The sequence below is a fragment of the Talpa europaea genome (genome assembly GCF_964194135.1).
Source record: "Talpa europaea genome assembly, chromosome: 1".
Taxonomy (NCBI): domain Eukaryota; kingdom Metazoa; phylum Chordata; class Mammalia; order Eulipotyphla; family Talpidae; genus Talpa; species Talpa europaea.
This window is the reverse complement of record NC_140073.1, coordinates 49,107,332-49,128,038: the sequence shown is the minus strand read 5'-3', so window position 1 is coordinate 49,128,038 and position 20,707 is coordinate 49,107,332. Positions and strand designations below refer to the sequence as shown.

General features: G+C 38.6%; 1 protein-coding gene across 4 annotated transcripts; it reads left to right on the top strand.

The window, feature by feature from the left end:
* Positions 1–367: 367 nt before the first annotated feature.
* On the top strand, positions 368–20,414 carry CLNS1A (chloride nucleotide-sensitive channel 1A; the record flags this gene model as incomplete). 4 transcript variants are annotated; one of them, XM_084249028.1, is made up of 6 exons in its annotated part: positions 368–492; positions 6,257–6,393; positions 14,664–14,774; positions 15,685–15,792; positions 16,882–17,055; positions 20,347–20,414. In XM_084249028.1, 6 exons carry the CDS (start codon positions 368–370, stop codon positions 20,412–20,414), a joined length of 723 nt encoding a protein of 240 aa, XP_084105154.1. The 4 variants fall into 4 exon arrangements, with proteins under 4 accessions (XP_084105154.1, XP_084105155.1, XP_084105156.1 ...); XM_084249029.1 differs by lacking the exon at positions 14,664–14,774; XM_084249030.1 differs by lacking the exon at positions 16,882–17,055.
* Positions 20,415–20,707: the final 293 nt, after the last annotated feature.

Here is a 20,707-nt window from a genome sequence, read left to right as displayed (position 1 = left end):
CCTCGGCCCTCTGTTTTCCTCTTTTGTAGCAAAGAGAATGTATTATTTCCCGTCCTTTTTCTCTCCCACGGTTGATGTGACTACGGGAAAATCGTACGTTGGGGAGGACGCTTCTTTATTCCACGCTTGGAGCCTTAGAAATGCTCAGGGAGTGGGGAAGGGGTGTCACGTGACGAAGCCGGCCAGGCTGGCCGGGCCTCCGCGCGCTCGGCCTAGAGCGTCTCATCTCTATGGTGGGAGCGCCCAAGTTCCGGTGCGGCCTAGGTTGCTCTTCCGGGGTAACTACAACCACTTCCGGGGCGGGGCAGGCGAGGCAGGTTTGTCGGGCTGTGCCTGCCCGCCGCGAGTTTCCAGGCTGCCGGCCGCGATGAGCTTCCTCAAAAGTTTCCCGCCTCCCGGGTCGGCGGAGGGACTCCGGCAGCAGCAGCCGGACACCGAGGCCGTGCTGAACGGGAAGGGCCTCGGCACCGGCACCCTCTACGTCGCCGAAAGGTAGGCGTCCTGTTCGTCAGCGCTGGCCTCCTGCGCGTCGCCTTCCTCCCGCGGGGGCGCGGGGGCCGCCCCGCTGGGGGACGCGCGGTTGTTCCAGCGTTCTCGTTTCCGGAGACTTCCTTTCTCTTCGCAGACCGAGTTCTAGTGATTCTGCCTTTCACTTTCGTGTGCCAGAGAGCTGGTCCATGATTGCTGCTGGACTCGAGAGCTCACGGCTTTGCGTTCTCAGGTCCTGAGTCGGGGTCATGGACACGCCCGTCTTGTCCGGTGACAGGGGCGGGAGCTGACGCCCGGGCAGGATGTGGCGGTTCACAGCTGGCGATGAGGGTCTTGAAAGTTTGGTTAAGGATTATTGGTTCTCATCCGTAGGTGTGGTTGGAGAGAGGAGCACCCTCAACCCACGCATGCTGGTGTTATTTCCAGATGGACCTGGCTCACATTTCTCATTTCTGACAGCCGTTTCTCATCGTAGCAATAAAATAGGATTTAGCCTATTTTATTTAGCCTTACGGAGCACTTTTCCCAGTCAAATATAACGTCTTAAATATTGCAATTGTAGAACTGAAGACCATGTTACCTTGACACGTGGTCCCATTCATCAAGCCACCAATAACACGTTGAATCCTTCCTGTCTTTCAGATTTCTTTGACCTCCCCTTCTGCTGCATCGCCTTGGTCTACAGCCAGAAAAAATTCTTTGCTTTTAAGAGCTTATGTGATCACACTGGACCCATACATAAGCCAGGATGGTTTCCCTATCTTACTGTCAGCTGATTTGAATTACACACACAAAGTCCCTTTTTCTATGTAACATGACATATTCATAGACCTGACACTAGGAGATGAAGGGGTGGGGGAGGAGAGTTCTGCCTACCACAGAGTGCCGGACACCAAAAAAAAAAAAAAAAGTAAAGAACGTTTGGCTTAGGGGGGAGCTAAACATTGAAAAACTTAGGCATTTGGTCACCTAAACATTGAAAAGCTTATGCTTTTGGTCAGAACCGGAAATGAGAAATATGTGGATGGGAGGGAGAGCAAGTTTGGAGGAAGGTGCAGGTAATAAGTTGGGGTTTTATATGTGGATAAGTTGGATATCTGTGTGTATATTGGGTACTAAAGATAAAGATTTGGAAATCATTAGTATAAGCGATAGTTTGTACTCGGGAATAGATTGGATACCCCGGAAGAGAAAGAGGGCCAAGAGTAGACCCTTGGAGACAAATAAAGAGGTGTGTTATGAAAGAAAGGACTTGAGAAAAGAGAAGGGAGGAGCAATCAACTATAATAAATTAATCAAACCTAAAAAGTATATATTGGTGATCTTGGTAGAACAGTTTATTTTAACTGATGAAGAGTGGAGCACAGAACCCCTTTTCCATGGTTTCTCTGTATAACATCTCCTTTTTGGGGAAGGTCTTTATTTTTTCATTTTGAGAAATTGTGAATCCAGAGAAAGTTGCAAGTGTTGTTAAATACCTATAGCCTCTTCACAAAGATTCCTAATTGCTAACATTTTGCTGCCTTAATATAGTTCTCTTTTTTCTAAGCTATTTTACAGTTGTGAGACATGTTATCACTTCATCTGTAAATACTTTAGTACTTCTAAACAGGCATTTTTATAATTACAATACAAATACTCAAGAAGTACAAACTTCTTTTAAATTGTAATCTGGGGACCTCCCTAGTGGCCCAGGGGCTAAAGACAGCGCTGTGAAATTCTCACCAGCCACTGCAGCATGAGTTCAATCTCCCGCCGGCCAGGGAGCCAACTCACATGGCTCGGCAGATCTCTCTTGTCTCCCCGCTGCTCCCCTCAGCAGTGTATTTCAGTTAATCGGCCTGTTCTGCTCCCCACTCTCTCTGGTGAGTCCTTTCACCCCCGTGCCTCTGGCCTACGCCCCAATATAAATAAATAAATCGTAAAAAAAAACCCACCTAAAAAGCTTTAAAAAAATAAATTATCTGTGTAAAGTTATTTCATCTTTTCACTAACACATCTCTTACCTTCTATAAGAAAACGTTTTTTGTAAAATATACAAAAAAAGGATGTATGGCTAAAAGAACTATAACTAGCACCTCTATCCACCATCCAGCTTAAAAGTAGAATATTAACAGTACTTTATTCTTTTTTTTAAAGATTTTTTTATTTATGCATACAAGAACTGAGTGTAGGCCAGACATGCAGAGGGTGAGAGTATTCACCAAAGACAGAGTTGGGAGCAGAACAGGCAGATTTAGTGAAATACACTGCTGAGGGGAGCAGTGGGCGCGGCAGGAGAGGTCTGCTGTGCCATGTGGGTTAGCTCCCTGGCCATGGATTGAACTTGTGCTGCAGTGGCTGCGGATCTCTTGATAGTGCTCTCTTTAATCCCTTTGCCACCAGGGAGACCCTGTTAACAGTACTTTGGTGCCTCTGTTCATCTCTTTATTCACTGGTAATTTGACTTCATTGGTCTATTTGCCCTTTTTGTTAATTTCTATCTAGCATTTCCAAGTCTTGGGAGAATCAAGGTCTCAACAAACTGGAAAGACTTCCTAAAAGATGTAATAAATGCGGATTAGCAGTTAGCCAGGTGAATGAAATGGGGTAAAGGGGAAGCATTCCAATTAGAAGAAAAAAGAGGCTGCTAGGCAAGGGTGAGAAACAGTACTATGCCAACGTGTGTGTGTGTGTAACACACATGTACATGTGTGTATATATATGTATGTATATGTACATATGTATATGTATGTATATATGTAAAACACAGTGTAGTAGTTCTTAATCTGAGTGGGTGAAAGAGAAGGAGAGAGCCACATTCATGAACTTGGCTTATAGGGGAAACTGGCCTTGGGGAAACTTTTAGGATTTTAGTCAGAGGGACAGAGTTCAATTTGATATGGGGTAGTTTCTACTGAGAGATCTAGAACTCGCATACCTATTTTCAGAGGTTGGTTATCATTGGAAGTTGACTTTTCATATAAGGAAGGAAATAGACATGAATCATTAAAATATATCAGTTGCTAGAAGTAAAATAAAATAGGTAATTTAAATTTATATAAGTAATGCTTTTTTGTATCTTATTCCAAAATTAATTTTAAGCCAAATAATTAAACCAACCCAAATTCACAACTCCTCTTACCTTCCTATCATCCTGCCAGTGCCTTCATTCCAATCCAGGAATAAAAGACACATTTCTCTGCGTGCTTACTCGATTTGTAATTCTTGTTTTTCCCTCTTGTAACTTGGTTTCTTTGGCACTAGTAATAGTTAATTAGGTTTTTTGGTTTTGCTTACTCAATTTGTAATTCTTGTTTTTCCCTCTTGTAACTTGCTTTCTTTGGCACTAGTAATAGTTAATTAGGTTTTTTGGTTTTCTAAACATATAAAAAAAGAATAAATAAAAATCAGAACTTGATCATAGTAAATGTTACCATTCAGTGTAACTTGCCTTCTGTTTTGTAGAATAATAATGCATTTCCATGTATAAAAGCGCTCCATAGGAAATGCAGCACTTGTACTCTGCCAGCAGTAAGGAACTACACAGCAATTATTATGTACTTTTAAAAGTGAAGGCCATAATTTAATGGGCACTGAGTCTATGTTTATATTTCAGTTTTTCCATCTCTTAATTGAAACATTAAAGAGCATTTTGTGGCTTTGGATATTTGAAATATGTGGGATACCCAAATTTGGAATGCTCCTTTTTGAATTGTTATGATGCCAGGGGCTTTTTGAGGTGAGAAAAAGGATTTTAATTGCTTAAAATAATAAAATTTTAATAAGGGATTGATGATACTTCTGTGACGAGTACTATTTCATCTTCATATTGAGGGGAAAGCAGTTGGCAGGAATGGCACATAGAGTACACATAATCTAATTTATAGTAAAAATCTGGTCCTTTGGAACCAATGGGATGAGTCATTCCAGAAAATCATTTCTGATCTTCTACCACTTTAAGACTCCCAGAATTTTTCTTTTTTCCTTCTTTAAAGATTTATTTATGCATACAAGAATGGGGGTACAGGCCAGAGTGCGGGGGGGGGGGTGGGATGAGAGGATTCACTAGAGACAGAGTGGGGAATAGAACAGGCAGACTGACTGAAATACACTGCTGAGGGGAGCAGCGGGCGAGTCAGGAGAGGTCTGCTGCGCCTTGTGGCTTGTTCCCTGGCTGAGGATCGAACTCGTGCTGCAGAGTCTGTGGTTAGCTTCATAGGTTGCGTCTTAACCCTTGTGCCACCAGGGAAGCCCAGAATTTTTTAAGTACCATTTTGAATGGAAAACTTTCCAAATGCCAGTGCATATTTTCTTGCTTTGCTTATTTAAAGTGTACAATTCATTATTTTTTTTCAGTATGTTTACAGACTTGTATAATTTTCACCGCAATCCAATTCTGCCTTTGCTTTTGATAAGTAAGGGGCAGGTGTTACACATTTGTATTGTGCTGTTAGACTTGATTTCCTTCTGGCTAACTGAGGTGTAAAGTTTAACCTCTCCTTACTTTGAGTATGAGTGATCTCAGATTGTTACACTGTTTTTGTTCCTGTACAAGGGAGACATAGGTTCTATTGTTTTTGGTTTTGCTTGGTTAGAATTTAGTCAGACTGGCTTGTTAAAATTGTTTAGAAAATAGAATGATACAGGGGTCATGTTGCAATAGTTTTAATAAGCACTATTGAGATAATTCACAGGCATACAGTTGCCTATTTGAATTGTTCAGTTACATGGTTTTTTAGTCTTATAGAATTGTGCAGCCATCACCACAATTTTAGAATATATTCATCAGCTCCCCCTCCCAAAGAAACCTGTCACCATTAACATTTACACTTTTCCTCTGGCCCTGAGCAACCACTATATATTACATTAACTTTATTGCATTAACATCTCTTTGTGACTTCTTAAGGGTCTTTTGCTACTTTTTTCCCCTGCTGCTTTTTTTTTTTTTTTTTTTTTCAGTTCTAGGTGGGTGAACTATAAAAAAAATTAACCACCCCTACTTAAAACTCAACTTGCTGATTCTGATGATATATTTTCTTTGTTAAAGCAATAAAATATTTGGATTTGACAACTGAGAGAATACTAGACATTGCTTATCTGTGACTTTCTCTTAAAGCTGCAGAATAAATGAAACGCTTCATAGAGGGTATCTTTTGATGTGATGATTATTTTCCAACTTAAGAGTATGGTTTTATGTGTATACCATTTAACATAGAATTAGTGGGAAAATTTGTTTACTTCCCAAGTGCTTGTCGCATACTTAGACGCTGAATACTATACTATGGTTTTGAAGAAGGAATATGACAGATTCTTTTGTCAGGAACCTTATATCTTGTCAGGGTACATAGATTCATTATCATAGACCTAAGTGCTAAATGGAGCATAAAAAGAAAAGATCATTATGTAGTGGACTAATTGGAGAGAGGACGCAGAGAAAAACTAGAACTTAACCAGATGAAGAGGTTTGGCAAAAGTAAAGCTAAGCATCTTTATCTGGGGACATTCCAAATAAGAGCAAGCATACAATAGGCATAGATAATCACACACATGACTTAAGAAAAATTGTGTTTCACATTTATTTGCATTTTTGGCTAGGGGAAAAAACACTATAACAGAATTGGTTAAATTCAATTCCTGCTGCTGAGTTTTCTTATTTTAGGGGTATTCTAAACAGTAAACTCAAATTTATTCACTGTATAAGCATGTCCATGATGAACTTTTATAAACATCATGGTATTTAATTAAGATTTAATTTCTTAATCTACTTAAAAAACATGTTTTTCAGCCGCCTGTCTTGGTTAGATGGCTCTGGATTAGGATTCTCACTGGAATATCCCACCATTAGTTTGCATGCTGTGTCCAGAGACCTAAATGCCTATCCACGAGAACACTTGTATGTTATGGTAAATGCCAAATTTGGAGGTATGTATGGGGTATTTTAATCTTGAGCTTCCTTTGGTAGTGTATTTTAAAAAGTAGTCTTTGGTAATAATTGATGTAATGTTCAAGCCATTGACCTACTTTGGGTAATAGTTTATTAAGCAAGATTTCGACAGAGTAAAAAATTGGAATACTGCCTTTTTCTATATATTTGTACTTTGTTACTGTGGATTTATATTTCTAACCTCTCCTTTTTTAATTTTAATTTATTGACTTGATTTTTCTATTTATTTAGTTGAGGTGACATTGGTTTACAACATTGTATGTAATTCGGAGGCGTAAATAGCATCACATCTCACTCATATGCACGTCACCATACCACATCTACCAGCAGGGCACCCACAGTCTTCCGCCATGTTCTCTTATGCCCTTTCCCCATTTTGTTCTCCCCACATCCCCTTCCCATTTTGTAGCCTCGATTCTATAATCAGATTTCTAGGGTTTGTTATTGGTTTGGTTTTGTCTGACTCGTTTTATTTCTCTCTATTCCATATGAAAGTGAAACCATCTAGTATTTGTCTTTCTCCTCTGACTTATTTCATGTATTGTTATTCCCTGCAGTCCCATTCATGTTTCAATTATTTTTTTTAATAGCTAAGTGGTATTCCATTGTGTATATATGCCATATCTTCATTTACTCATTGTCCTTTGACTACTTAGGTTGTTTCCAAACTTGGCTATTGTAACTAGTGCTGTGCTGCAGTGAACATAGAAGTGCATATATCCCTTCAAATTGTGTTTTCACATTTTTTGGATAGATACTTAGGAGTGGAATTGCTAGATCATATGGTAGATGTACTTTTAATATTTTGAGAACCCACCATACTGATTTCCATAGGGGCTGGACCCAGTCTACATTCTCCACATCCTCTCCAACACCTGTTTCTGTCTTTTTTTAAAATATTTATTTTTTTATGCATATAAGAACTGGGGTACAGGCCAGAGGTGTGGGGCGGGGGTTAGAGAATTCCCCAGAAACAGAATGGGGAACAGAACAGGCAGCTCTACTGAAATACACTGCTGAGAGGAGCAGCGGGCGAGGCAGTAGAGGTCTGCTGCACCATGTGGCCATGTGGGTAGCTCCTTGGCCTGGCTTCGAATGCGTGCTGCAGTGGCTGCTTATAGCTTCATAGGTTGCATTTTTTTATATATATATATATATAGAGGCATGTTTTATTTATTTGTTTGTTTGTTTGTTTATACATGCGCTGGGTACAGTCAGAAGCGCTGGGTACAGTCAGAAGCGCAGGAGGGTGAGAGAATTCACCAGAGTCAGAGCAGGGAGCAGAGCAGGCAGAAGGACCGAAGTACACTGCTGAGGGGAGCAGCGGGTGGCAGGAGGGGTCTGTGCACCATGTGGGACCCTCCTCCAGTGGCCGGGGAGCAGCCAGGGATTGAACCGGCGCCGCAGAGGCCGCAGGCAACTTCGCAACCCAGCGCTCAACCGCTGCGCCACTGGGGAGGCCCCATAGGTTGCATTTTTAACACCTTGCACCACCAGGGAGGCCTAATGTTTCTGGTCCTTTTGATATTGAGCTATTCTCAATGAAATGGTATTTCATTGTGGTTTTGATTTGCATTTCCATTGCAATAAGTGATTATGAGCACTTTTTTTCATGAGCCCGTTGGCCATCTAAATCTTTTTTGAAGAAGTATCTATTTAGCTCTTCTGCTAAATAGGCTTTTGATTGGGTTGTTGTCTTTTTGTTGAGTTATATGAGTTCTTGAATATCACCCCTTGAATACGAAATGGTACTTCTAATTTTTTGGGGGGTAATTTTTATTGGGGTAATACTAGTTTACACTGTATAGATTTCAGATGTACATATTCTCACCTTAGTAACTGTGTATCACATAGCTATTGTTTCTAATAGTTCCATTCAGTGGGCAGAAACTTCTTAGTTTGATGCAGTCTCAGTTGTTTATTTTCACTTTTGTTTCCTTTGCTATTGGAGTTTCCAAAGACATCTCTGAAGCCAATATTGTGGAGTGTTTCGCCTATGTTTTCTTCTATGTGTTTTATGGTCTCCATCTTACAGCCAAGTCTTTAATCCATTTTGAGTTAATTTTTATGTGTGGTATGAGATAAAGGTCTAGTTCATTTGATTGCATGTTGCTCTCTACTTTTCCCAGCATCATTTATTGAAGACTTTTCTATACTTGTGGCTCCTTTGTTATATATTAACTGTCAAAAAAAAAATGTGGGTTTATTTCTGGGCTCTCGGTTTTATTTCCCCACCATAGTGTTTTGAAACTAACTTTCTGGTAATGTGATACACTGTTCTTTTTTGGTTGGGATTGTTTTGGCTCTCTGGGGTCTTCTGTGGTTCTATATACATTTCAGTAATGTTTGTTCTGTTTCTTTGAAGAATACTATTGACATTTTCATAGGGACTGCAGTGGATTTGTATATTGCTTTGGGTAAGATAGCCATTTCACAATGTCTTAGAGTTTTCATTGTACAAGTCTTTCACCCCCTTTGTTAGATTTTTTCTAGGTACTTAATTCTTGATGTGATAGGAAATAGGACTTTCTAAAATTTTCTTTTTCTTCTAGTTCACTTTTTGCATGTAGGAATGCAACCAATTTTTGTGTTTTGATTTGGTAGCCTACTACTTTTCTGATCTGTTGTTTCTAATTGATTTTTAGTGGAATCTTTAGGATTTTCTGTGTATATTAAGTCATCTTCAACTAGTGATAGTTTTACTTCTTTCTCAATTTGGATTTCTTTTATATCTTTCTCTTACCTAATTGTTCTCTCTAGGACTTAGAATACTGTATTTAATAGTAGTGGGGAAAGTAGACATCTTTGTTTTGTACCTGATCTTAGAGGCAAAGCTTTCAGTTTTTCATTATTGATTATGGTGTTAGCTGTGACTTCGTTATATATGGCTTTTATTATGTTGAGGTATGTTCCTCTTATTCCCATTTTTGGGGAGGTTTTCTTTTTGTCATAAATGGATGTTGAGTCTTGTCAATTTTTTTTTTACTTAATCATGATTTTTAGCTTTCCTTTTGTTGATGTTTGTTATTTAACAATTGTTAGACGTTGAACCATCCAGTATCTCTGCAATAAATTCTACCTGTTGTTGAATTTGGTTTGCTAAGATTTTATTGAGGACTTTTTTTTTTAAGATTTATTTATTTATGCATACAAGAGCTGGGGTACAGGCCAGAGGTGTGGGGGGTGAGAGAATTCACCTGAGTGGGGAACAGAATAGGCAGATCGACTGAAATACACTGCTGAGGGGAGCAGTGGGCGAGTCAGGAGAGGTCTGCTATTCCATGTGGGTAGCTCCCTGGCCGGCTGGAAGATCAAACTCGTGCTGCAGTGTCTGCGGATAGCATCATAGGTTACGTCTTAATCCCTTGCGCCACCAGGGAGGCCCTTTATTGAGGACTTTTGCATCTTATGTTCATCAGGGATATAGGTCTGTATTTTCTTTTTTGTTGTGTCTGTCTGCTTTTGATGTCATGGTAATATATGTTTCATAAAATATGTTTTGAAAGTATTACCTCTTCCTGAATTTTTGGGAAGAATTTGAGGATAGGTTTTAGTTTGTTGTTGGAGATTTGGTAATGCTCATTAGTAGTAGTGAAACCCCTGGTCCTGGGCTTTGTTTCTTGGGAGATTTTTGATTACTGTTTCAATTTCCTTTCTTATAATTAGTTTATTCAGGTTCTCTATTTCTTTTTGATTCAGTCAGGGAAGATTGTATGCTTCTAAGAATTTCTCTATTTTTTCCAGGTTATACAATTTATTGGCATAAAGATATTCATAGTAGTTTCTTATGATCCTCTGTATTTCTGCAATGTGACTTCTCTTTCATATCTGATTATATTTATTGGTATTTTCTCCCTTTTTTTTTCTTTGTGATCCTAGTTAGTTTTATATGTGTTTCAAACAACCAATTTTGGGATCCATTGATCTTTTGGGCTTTCTATTGTATTTATTGCTACACAAATTTTTATTATTTCTCCTACTGATTATGGTATTTTGTTCTTCTTTTTCTAGTTCCTTAGGTGCAAAGTTAGATCATTTATTTAAGTTCTTTATTGTTTTTGATGTGGGCCTATATTGCTATATTCACCCATGTAATACTGCTTTTCCTGAATCTCATTGGTTCTTTAGATTGTGTATGCATTTTCACTCATTCTCAGTTATCTTTCAATTTCTCCTTGGTTTTCCTCATTAACCTCCTAGTCATTCAGTAGTATATTGCTCAATCTAATTTGATACCATTGTGATCAGAGAAGATACTTGATATGATTTTAGTCTTCATGAATTTATTGACACTTATTTTGTGGTCCAACATGTAGTCTATCCTTGAGAATGTTTCATTTGCATTTCAGAAGAATGTTTACTCAGCTTTTGTGTGACTTGGTGCCCTGTAAGTGTCTATTAAACCCATTTGATCTAATTCCTCACTTTTGGGTATTGTTTCCTTGTTGATTTTCTCTTTAGTTCATCTGTCCATTCTTTAAGTGGTGTGTTGAAGTCTCCAAGTTGACCTTGTGTTACTGCCAATGTCTGTTTTTAGATTTGTTAATAGTTCTCTTACATATTTTGATGTCCAAATCTGTCATTTGATGTCTTTTTAAACTGGAAGTCTATTTTATCTGATACTAGTATTAATATCATTTAATGACCCCTGCATTTTCGGGGGTCCCATTTGCTTGTAGGATTGTTTTCCAACCATTTACTCTGAGCCCACGTTTATCTTTGAACCTCAGGTCTCCTAGAAGCAGCAGAAAGTTGGGTTTTAGTTTTCAGACCAGCCAGCTGCTCTGTGCCTTTTGATTGGTGGGTTCATCCCATTTACATTTAGAGTGATTATTGATATAGGATGTTTTGCTATAGCCATTTTGTCCTTAGTTTTCTCTCTTTTTTTTTTTTTTTTTCAGTTTTTTTGCTGAATTTTCTATTCTTCAGTTTAGATAGGAGAGCTACTTTCAGGATTTCTTGTAGGGGAGGTATATGATTGCAGACTCCTTCAGCTTCTTTTTGTCTGGAAAGGCCTTTATTTCCTCCTCATAGGAAAGAGAGCCCTACAGGATGTAATATTCTTGTCTGATATTGTTTGTCTTTGAGTATCATGGCTATCATTCCATTCTTTTCCTGCTTGTGGGATTTTTGCTTAGAAGTTCAGTGACAGCCTGATAGTAATATTTTTTTCTAACCAACTTCAGTATTCTTTTTTTGTCTTGAACTCTTGGTAGTATCACTATTATGTGTCTTGGTATATAAGTCTTATTGCATTTGGATAACCAGGTGTTCTTTTAGCTTCATAGACTTGTACACTTAGTTCCTTTCGTTAGTTTGGTAAGTTTTCTGCCATGTTTTCTTTGAATAACTTTCCCTCTGTTTCTCTTTCCTTTCTGGAGAGTTGCCAAAGTGTTTCTACATTTTTTTTTAACTTCATATTTCTCTTTCTTCCTTCTAGGTCCTTTGTGCATTAATACCTGTGTGTGTGTGTGTGTGTGTGTGTGTGTGTGTGTAGAAAAATTGAGGTATAGTCCAGAGGTGTGGGCATGGTGATGGTGAGAGGATTCACCAGAGACAGTGTGGAGTTGAACATGAGGATTTACTGAAATACACTGCTAGGGGGAACAGTGGGTAGAATAGGAGAGGTCTGCTGAGCTATGTATGCATTAGCTCCCTGACCTGGGATTGAACTCAGGCCTTAGCAGTGATAGCACTGAGACTTAACCCTTAGTCCACCAGGGAGGCCCCATTAATATCTTGATGGTCACAGATTCTTCCACCACTTTCTCTGAGATTTTGTTTCTCATCTGTTAAACTTTTTACACCTTGACCTTGTTATTTTTTTATTTAAAACTTGAAAGTTTATTTTCTGCTTACTAATTAATGTCCCCAAATTCATTTTTCTGAATTTTTGGATGTGTCAAACTAATCTTTGATTATCTGAGTTCTTTTGTATCACTTTGATTTCCTTTTCTGTCTTCCATCTCTTTGATTTTCTTCATTATGGCAATTTTATTTATTTATTTATTCATTCATTCATTCATTTATTTATTTAAAGAATTGAGTGCAGCAGAGATTGGTAGAACACATTTATTTGTTTGTTTGTTTATTTGTTTATTTATTTATTTATTTTTATGCACGAACTGAGGTACAGGCCAGATGTGCAGGAGGGTGAGAGGATTCACCAGAGACAGAGCGGGGAACAGAACAGGCAGACTGACGAAATACACTGCTGAGGGGAGCAGGGAGTGAGACAGGAGAGGTCTGCTTTGACATGTGGGATTCGCGCTGGCCCGCAGGGATTTAACCCGCGCTACAGAGGCTACGGACAACCTCACAGTGCAGGCGCCACTAGGGAGGCCCTATTATGGCAATTTTAAACTATCCATCTGATAGGGATGTAAAGTCTTCCATGTCCTTGTGAATGGATTCTTGAAAGTTGTCTCTCCTTGCGATGTTATATTCCCTTGAAACCTCAAGGTGCCATGCATTACTTTTTTGTCTGCCTATTTTGCTGCTGTTTAGATTTCCCTAAACCTAAGTGGTGACTTAAGAAGTTGACCTGGGCCTCCCCGGTGGCACAGCAGTTGAGCGCTGGATTGCGAAGCTGCCCGCAGCCTCTGCAGCGCCATTTCGATCCCCGGCCTCCGGGCAAGGGTCCCACATGGCGCGCAGACCTCTCCTGCTGCCTGCTGCTCCCCTCAGCAGTGTACTTCGTCAGTCTGCCTGTTCTGTTCCCCGCTCTGGCGAATTCTCTCACCCTCCTGTGCTTCTGACTGTACCCAGTGCTTGTATAAACAAACAAACAAATAAATAAATCTTAAAAAAAAAAAAAAATGAAGTTGACCTACTTTTACTTGCCCATTAGGTGGTACTGTGGGTTTTTTTAGATTTTAGGTTTTTTTGTTTGTGTGAGCTTCAGTAGATTTGGAGACCTGATTTTGTAGTTCCTGAGTGTGGGGGAGAGGCATGGAGGATTTAGACACTAGTGCAACTGTACCGTGCATGTGTGTTTGGGCAGGATGGCTTTTATTTTTGGCACCGCCAACATCCCTACTCTCTGGGATTCCAGACCTGAGACTGCATTTTGTGCACTGTCAGTGTACTTTGTGAGGTCATGCCAGTACTGCTGAGAGGAGCAGTGGGCGAGATAGGAGAGGTCTGCTTCGCCATGTGGGATTCTCGCTGGCTGGCGGGGATTAAACCTGCACTGCAGAGGCTGCGGACAGCTTCACAGTGTGGCGCTCAACTGCCTGTGCCACCAGGGAGGCCCAATTATCTAGACTTTTAAAGAGAGAAAACTATATCTATATTATTCAAATCTTTTTTGTACCCTCCCCATTTCATTGCCCTATGTTTTTCTCCAGAGTTAAACATCATCCTAAAGATGGTGTGTATCCTTCCTATCTATCTATCCTTTTAGATTAGTGAGAATATATATACCATAATCAGTACAATTGTTTTGTTTTGTTTGTAAGTGGTTTTATGTATCTAAAAAAAGCAATTGACTTTTTCATTAAATTATGCTTTTAAATCTATATTTGATGCATATAAATCATGCTTGTTAATGTTTAGCAGCTATGTATTTATAAAATACAGCTATGTATTTATAAAATACCAGACTACAGGTTACTTCTTTTTCCTTTTTTTTTTTCTTCTATTTTCACTAGTATATCTGGTACTTTAATGTGTAGACTCCTTGTGTACAGAATATGTACTTAGGTGAGGAATGCTGGGGAGTAGGATATATGCATCTCCATAGTGGTTGTAGCAATTTCCACTTCCACCAACAGCCTAGTTCTCTTTATAAATACTGTATGTTTTTCCTTTTCCACAAACTTGGTTAATTTATTTGTTGGAACAGTTAGTTTTTATGGCCTTAGTTTTCTCATTTGTTGTTTCTCGTGTATCACAGCAGTTGTTTGCAAACTGCTGCTGAATCCTCTGTTTCAAGGTGAAAGATAAAAGAAGCAGATGCCAGTTGAATTATATTTGTTGGACCCTGACTGTATTTTCTTACCCTCACCATAACCTTGTGGGGCTTGAAATTCTTGGGACTCTGAGTGAATAGACCAGAGGGGGACTATCTTTTTTAGTTCTAAAAAAAAAAGTGTCTTTTTTAGCTGTAAAATAACCATGTTTGTACAGTTAAAGTAAAAATTGAACTGCAGTATTTACATATATCAGTAAACACCCTTTAGGAAATTCTTTCAAACTTAAAAAAAAATAAATTGCATCATTAAAAAATTATTTGTTACTTTTCTAGAAGAATCAAAAGAATCTGTTGTAGATGAAGAAGAGGAAGACAGCGATGATGATGATGATGATGTTGAACCTATTGCTGAATTTAGATTTGTGCCTAGTGATAAGTCAGCATGTGAGTGTCCTGGAATTCATTCATTCTTTATTATGCACCAAACATTCCCCCATTGACACACATATGCTTACCTTAACCCTCATTACTTCCATTCTATTGCTTTTTCTTCACTTTAGCATCTGTAATATTATTGAACACCAGATATCTATGAATATCAGAGATTGTTTATATAGTGAGAGTATGGTAGACATGTTACTTGGTATGTTTTATAAATGGAGGAATCTGGCAATTCTTACTGATTTGATGTGATTGACTCTATTAATGAATAGAATCAAAAGGAGACAAAGCATTTTCAAAGTAGAAGATGTTAGGATCGCTGGAAAGAGCCCTATCAGCTGAGAAGGCCCTCTCCCTAATAATAGCAGTCTAACCAGAACTCTTACATTTTTTCTCAGAAAATCCAGCAAGGCATGAAGAGGTCTTAAAAATATTTTTAAATGACCACTTATTTATTTATTTTAAGATTTATTTTTATTTATGCATACAAGAAGTGGGGTGTAGGCCGTTGGTATGGGGGGTGAGAGGATTCACCAGAGACAGAGTTGGGAGCAGAACAGGCGGATTTACTGAAATACACTGATAAAGGGAGCTTTGGGTGAGACAGGAGAGGTCTGCTGTGCCATATGTGGGTTAGCTCCCTGGCTGGGGATTGAATTCATGCTTTCGTGGATAGCGATAGCTTGATAGCATTGAGACTTTACACCCAGCCCCACCAGAGATTCCCTGTGTTATTTTTGTGACGTGCCCATTGCCATCCAGTAATTTTGCGGTTGATCCTAACTGGAATTTGGCAGGTTTTGTAAATATTGTCTACCCATTAAATTTATTTGCACTGATAATTATTTTATTAAATTTTTATTGTGCATTGACCAGAAAAAAATACTAGTTACAGTTTAATTTCTTTGTTCAGTGGAGGCACTGTTTACTGCAATGTGTGAATGCCAAGCTTTGCATCCAGATCCTGAGGACGAAGATTCAGATGATTATGATGGAGAAGAATATGATGTGGAAGCACATGGTTAGTGAAATGGATTTTAAACTTTGTGTGTGTGTGTTCATTTCATTTACTCGAAGTAAGGGCTCGGATTATAGCTCTTTATGTCTCTATAGAGTACCTATATGGTATGGTTATTAATAAAAGTAAATGGCACAATTCATATCTAAGCCAAAATTATGGACTTTTCAAGCTTCAGATTAAAATTAGAAATTATTAGGGGCAGAAAATGGATAGAGATAAAAAGAAGGAAAGAAAGTGTTACACAGGCAAGCAGGTAATCAGGTGATTCTTTTACGTGAAAGCAGCTGCCTCTAGAGAATAAGCCTCTACCTCCACCACTTGACATGCATCATCCACATCATTATTTAACATATTTCTTCAAGTAAATCACTACCAAAGTCATTTCTTTTTCACAGGGCCATACTTCCTTTATCTAAGAGTATTTTCCCCTTGCCTCCCCAACACAGAATGCAGTCATGAACCTGGTGGAATTGTATAGCTTGAGGTGCATGTCTGTTGTCTTTTTTTCCTCACTAATCTCCTGTATACCAGTCTGGCTATTCAGTGCCCTTTCTTCCATGTGTCCTCACTTCCTGGCCTGAGATTCTCTTTATATATCTAAATGTGTCATCTAAATTCTCATCTTTGCGGAGATTTTGGAATGGTTTTCATTTTATCCTGTTTGTATATTACAGAATTTGATTTTTAAAAAGGAGCATGTGTTTTAATCAGGAAAGGCTTATCACTACAAATTAATAGCAAATTACTTTGCACTCACCTGTAAAATTCCCACTTCTGGATAATGTAAGACTCCCTGACCATAGGAACACCCTGTTTTCCTTCTGGTCCTGTATGTTTGATTCTTTGCTAATTGCTGTTTACTGGTTCATTATCTCTTGGAACTCCTTCTCATCCTAGAGGACAGGGACATTTTCTTTGTATTTCTATCTTCAATAGATGACCTGAATATGCATGTTAAATGAATGTTGAAAAGTGTTTTCCTGGAAGATTGTTTTCACTTACCTTATACTGAATAAGTGCATTACTGATTACTCATCCCTCCCCCCCCCCATTATTTTATAATAGCTTAAAAGCTTTTCATTTGTTTAGAACAAGGGCAGGGGGACATCCCTACATTTTACACCTATGAAGAAGGATTATCCCATTTAACAGCAGAAGGCCAAGCCACATTGGAGAGATTAGAAGGAATGCTTTCTCAGTCTGTAAGCAGCCAGTATAACATGGCTGGAGTCCGGACAGAAGATTCATTAAGGGATTTTGAAGGTAAGTATCTTTCTTTCTCCTCAGTATGAATAGTCAGATGATCATTTGGGCAATAAGAGTAGTTTTGAAGAAACATACGTGGAGGTTTTAGAGATTTCAAAACTTTAGAGAAAGCTCAGAATTAACTATTTTTTTCTAAAGATTTAATTATTTATGCATATAAGAACTGGGTACAGGCCAGAGGTGCAGGAGGTGAGAGGACTCACCAGAGACAGACTAGAGAACAGAACAGGCGGATCTACTGAGATGCACTGCTGAGGGGAGCAGCAGGCGAGTCAGGAGAGGTCTGCTGCACCATGTGGGTAGCTCCCTGGCTGGGGATCCCTTGTGCCACCAGGGATGCCCCTCAGAATTAACTATTGGTTGGGTAGCAAATGTAAAATTATATAGAATGGGAATTCTTATGTCATTTTCTTTTTTAAAGATTTATTTACTTATGCTCTTTGCATACAAGAGCTGGGGTACAGGCCAGAGATGCGGGGGGTGAGAGGATTCACCAGAGACAGAGTGGAGAACAGAACAGGCAGACTGGCTGAAATACACTGCTGAGGGGAGCAGCGGGCAAGACAGGAGAGTTCTGCTGCACCATGTGGGTTTCTCTCTGGCCGGTGGGGGATTGAACTCGTGAGGCAGAGGCTGTGTTTTTGCTTCATAGTGCGTTGTTTAACCCTTGCGCCACCAGGGAGGCCGCTCTTATGTCATTTTTTAAAGCTTTTTTCCCATACTACAAAAATAGTCTGTGTTCAGTCCGAAATCTTAAGTGGGCACAGAAAAGAAGAAATGAGAATTCAAGTATAATACTGAGAAGATATCTACTATAGATTTTCTCTTGCATATCTTTCTATATTTTTTTTGCTTGCTTGTGTGTGTATGTGTGTTTATTCATATTAATGTTGCCATTTTATTTTCAAATGAATTCCTACATGATTCTGTGCAAAACTAGGATAGTTGATTTAAAGGTCTAGAAGCACTTTTGAAACTTGTGTTTTGCTCTCATGACAAACATGTGGACCTAAATGGTGACTTTAAATGTTTCAGTTGTCTCATTTGAAAACTTCTTTGTAAATATTTTTCCCTGTTAGACTGGTTCCTTTTTCTTTGTATCTTCTTTCAGTGAGAATCTTGAAGTATTCTTTTGACTTAGTCTTTACTGTTTGTTTCCTTATCTAGGCAGGCCAGTACTTAGTTCATGGATTTTTTTTTTTTTAAATGACTTTCATATTTCCCTGGTTTTACTATTGCTATCCTCCTAAGCTTTTTCTTCTCACACTGGATTTACAGTGGTATTTTTTTTTCCTTTATCACTCCTTTTTCCAACTTACTGTGCTATATTGATCTTCCGATAACACGCCAGGTCACCCTTATAAAGCTTGTTCCCTCAGTGATTTCTTGGCACTTACCATGTAAAGTTCAGATTCTTCATTTAGACTCTGAAGAGCCAACTGTGTCTTTGCTCCAAGTGTCTCCAATCTTGTTCCCACTAATCTGAATAAAATACATGGTGTTCTTATGTGCCAGACCCTGATTTAAACACATTGCACAAATTTATTCATTAAATCGTTTCAAAAACCTAATGTGGTAGGTTCTTTTACCATTGCATCTACCATAGATTATGATCCCCGTTTTACAAATGAAAACTGAATCCACAGAAGGTCATATAACATGTTTGAGAACAAATAGCTAATAAGTGGTGAGAGGATTAAATTTAAACTATGAGGCAAAAATAATCTTCCAGGTATTATTATAAGCTCCTCTTGCATTTTACATGTAATTATTATGTATAGTATTCTCCATTGCTACAGAGTCTTAAAATTTCTAATTTTTAGTGCTAGAATAGTTTTTCTTCTATTGGTAAATTTCAGTTTCTCTCATAATGCTGTGATCAATAACTCCTTGAAGTTGTTTAGATACTCTCCATTTTAAGCTCTAATGATGAACCTCTGACATGGGCTTTATAGAAGATGACTCAGATTATTTCTAGTGCTCTACTAAATTTTTGGCTGGAAGAATTGAAGATATTTCCTTAATACAGTGGTTGACTGTATTTTAAGAATTTGTAAAATTCTTTTTAAAACATTTTTTTATAAAGATTTATTTATTTTATGCATCCCAGAACAGTGGTATAGACCAGAGGTGCAGGGGGTGAGAGGAGTCACCAGAGACAGAGTAGGGAACAGAACAGGCCGACTGACTGAAATACACTGCTGAGGGGAGCAGCGGGCGGGAGAGGAGAGGTCTGCTGTGCCATGTGGGTAGCTCCCAGGCTGGGCAGGGATCAAACTCGTGCTGCAGAGGCAGCAGATAGCTTCACAGTGCTGTGCCACCAGGGAGGCCCAAAATTTGTAAAATTCTGAAAACAAAAATTGTATACATTTAAAATGTATAACATGTCTTGATATATTGATACATAGTGAAATGATTAGAATGATTAGTCAAGCTAATTAACAAATCCCATTTCCTCACATAGTTATGTTTCATTGTGTGTGTGGTTAGAATACATGTGTGTGTGGTTACTAATACCTTAGTAAATTTTGAACATTTTGTCATTTACCACCACCAAGTAACATTTCAAAGCTGTGTGCTTGTTTATGTAAGAGGTATATATTGAGCCTCTGTGCCAGACAGAACACAACAGTGCATGAGAAAGTCACTGTCTTCATATCAATGGCAGTTCTAGTAGAGAAAGAGAAATTAGTTACAGTACATTGTGCTACAGCACTGAGGTAGAGGGGAAGCTTGAGAAGCTGTGGCATCAGAGGCTGGGTCCTTTACCCAATCTGGTAGTCAGGGAAAAATTCAACCTTCACAGAGTAATTGACAGAGCCAAGATTTGAAAGGTGAATAAGAGTGACCCAGGTGAGGGGTAATTGCATACAGGTTGGGGAGAGAAGCAGGTAGAGGATCAGCCATGTGCAGAGATTCAAGAGACCATACACCTTTAGGGATCTGAACATAGTTCATTATGTTTGGAACTGAGTATGAAGGGTAGTTATTACAGCAGCTGGTGGTACAGTGAACAGCTAACTGATAACTGCATTTGAAAGTTCCTATGTAATGTTCTTTAGTATTAAAGTTGAAAAGTAAAATGTATAAATTAATTTTAACTTGGTCTAAATCTACAAATAGCATTTCCTTTGTCAGTTTGTTCCTTGATAATTTGATTTTCAAAAGTGAAAGAAGTAGCAGTTTTTACCAACAGGGGGCACTAACTTCTTTCTAAGTGGAAATAAAAGTTCAGTTTAGCTTTCTGATGTACTTAGTAGATTGCTCAGCTGTTCATTTTTCCTTCAGATGGAATGGAGGTAGATTCTGCACCAACAGTTGCTGGACAGTTTGAGGATGCAGATGTTGACCACTGAAAATGAGTTATGCTGCTTTGAGGTGAGGTGTTTATTTTCTTTCTTGTCACTAAACATGAAAATAATGTGAAATGACTTTTATTTTCATAACTCAGGAGACCTCTATATAATTAGCAGTTTAGAAATGTTATAAATTTCTGAAATTAAAGTTAGGTGATTTTTTTTCTTCCCCCCTAAGAAATCAGAGTTTGCAAACATGGTGGTTTTTGGGTTAATATTTATTGAATATTTACTCAATAAATACTGCGCTAAGCATTGTGAGTATAATAAGACGTAGCTATCTTTAATGAAAT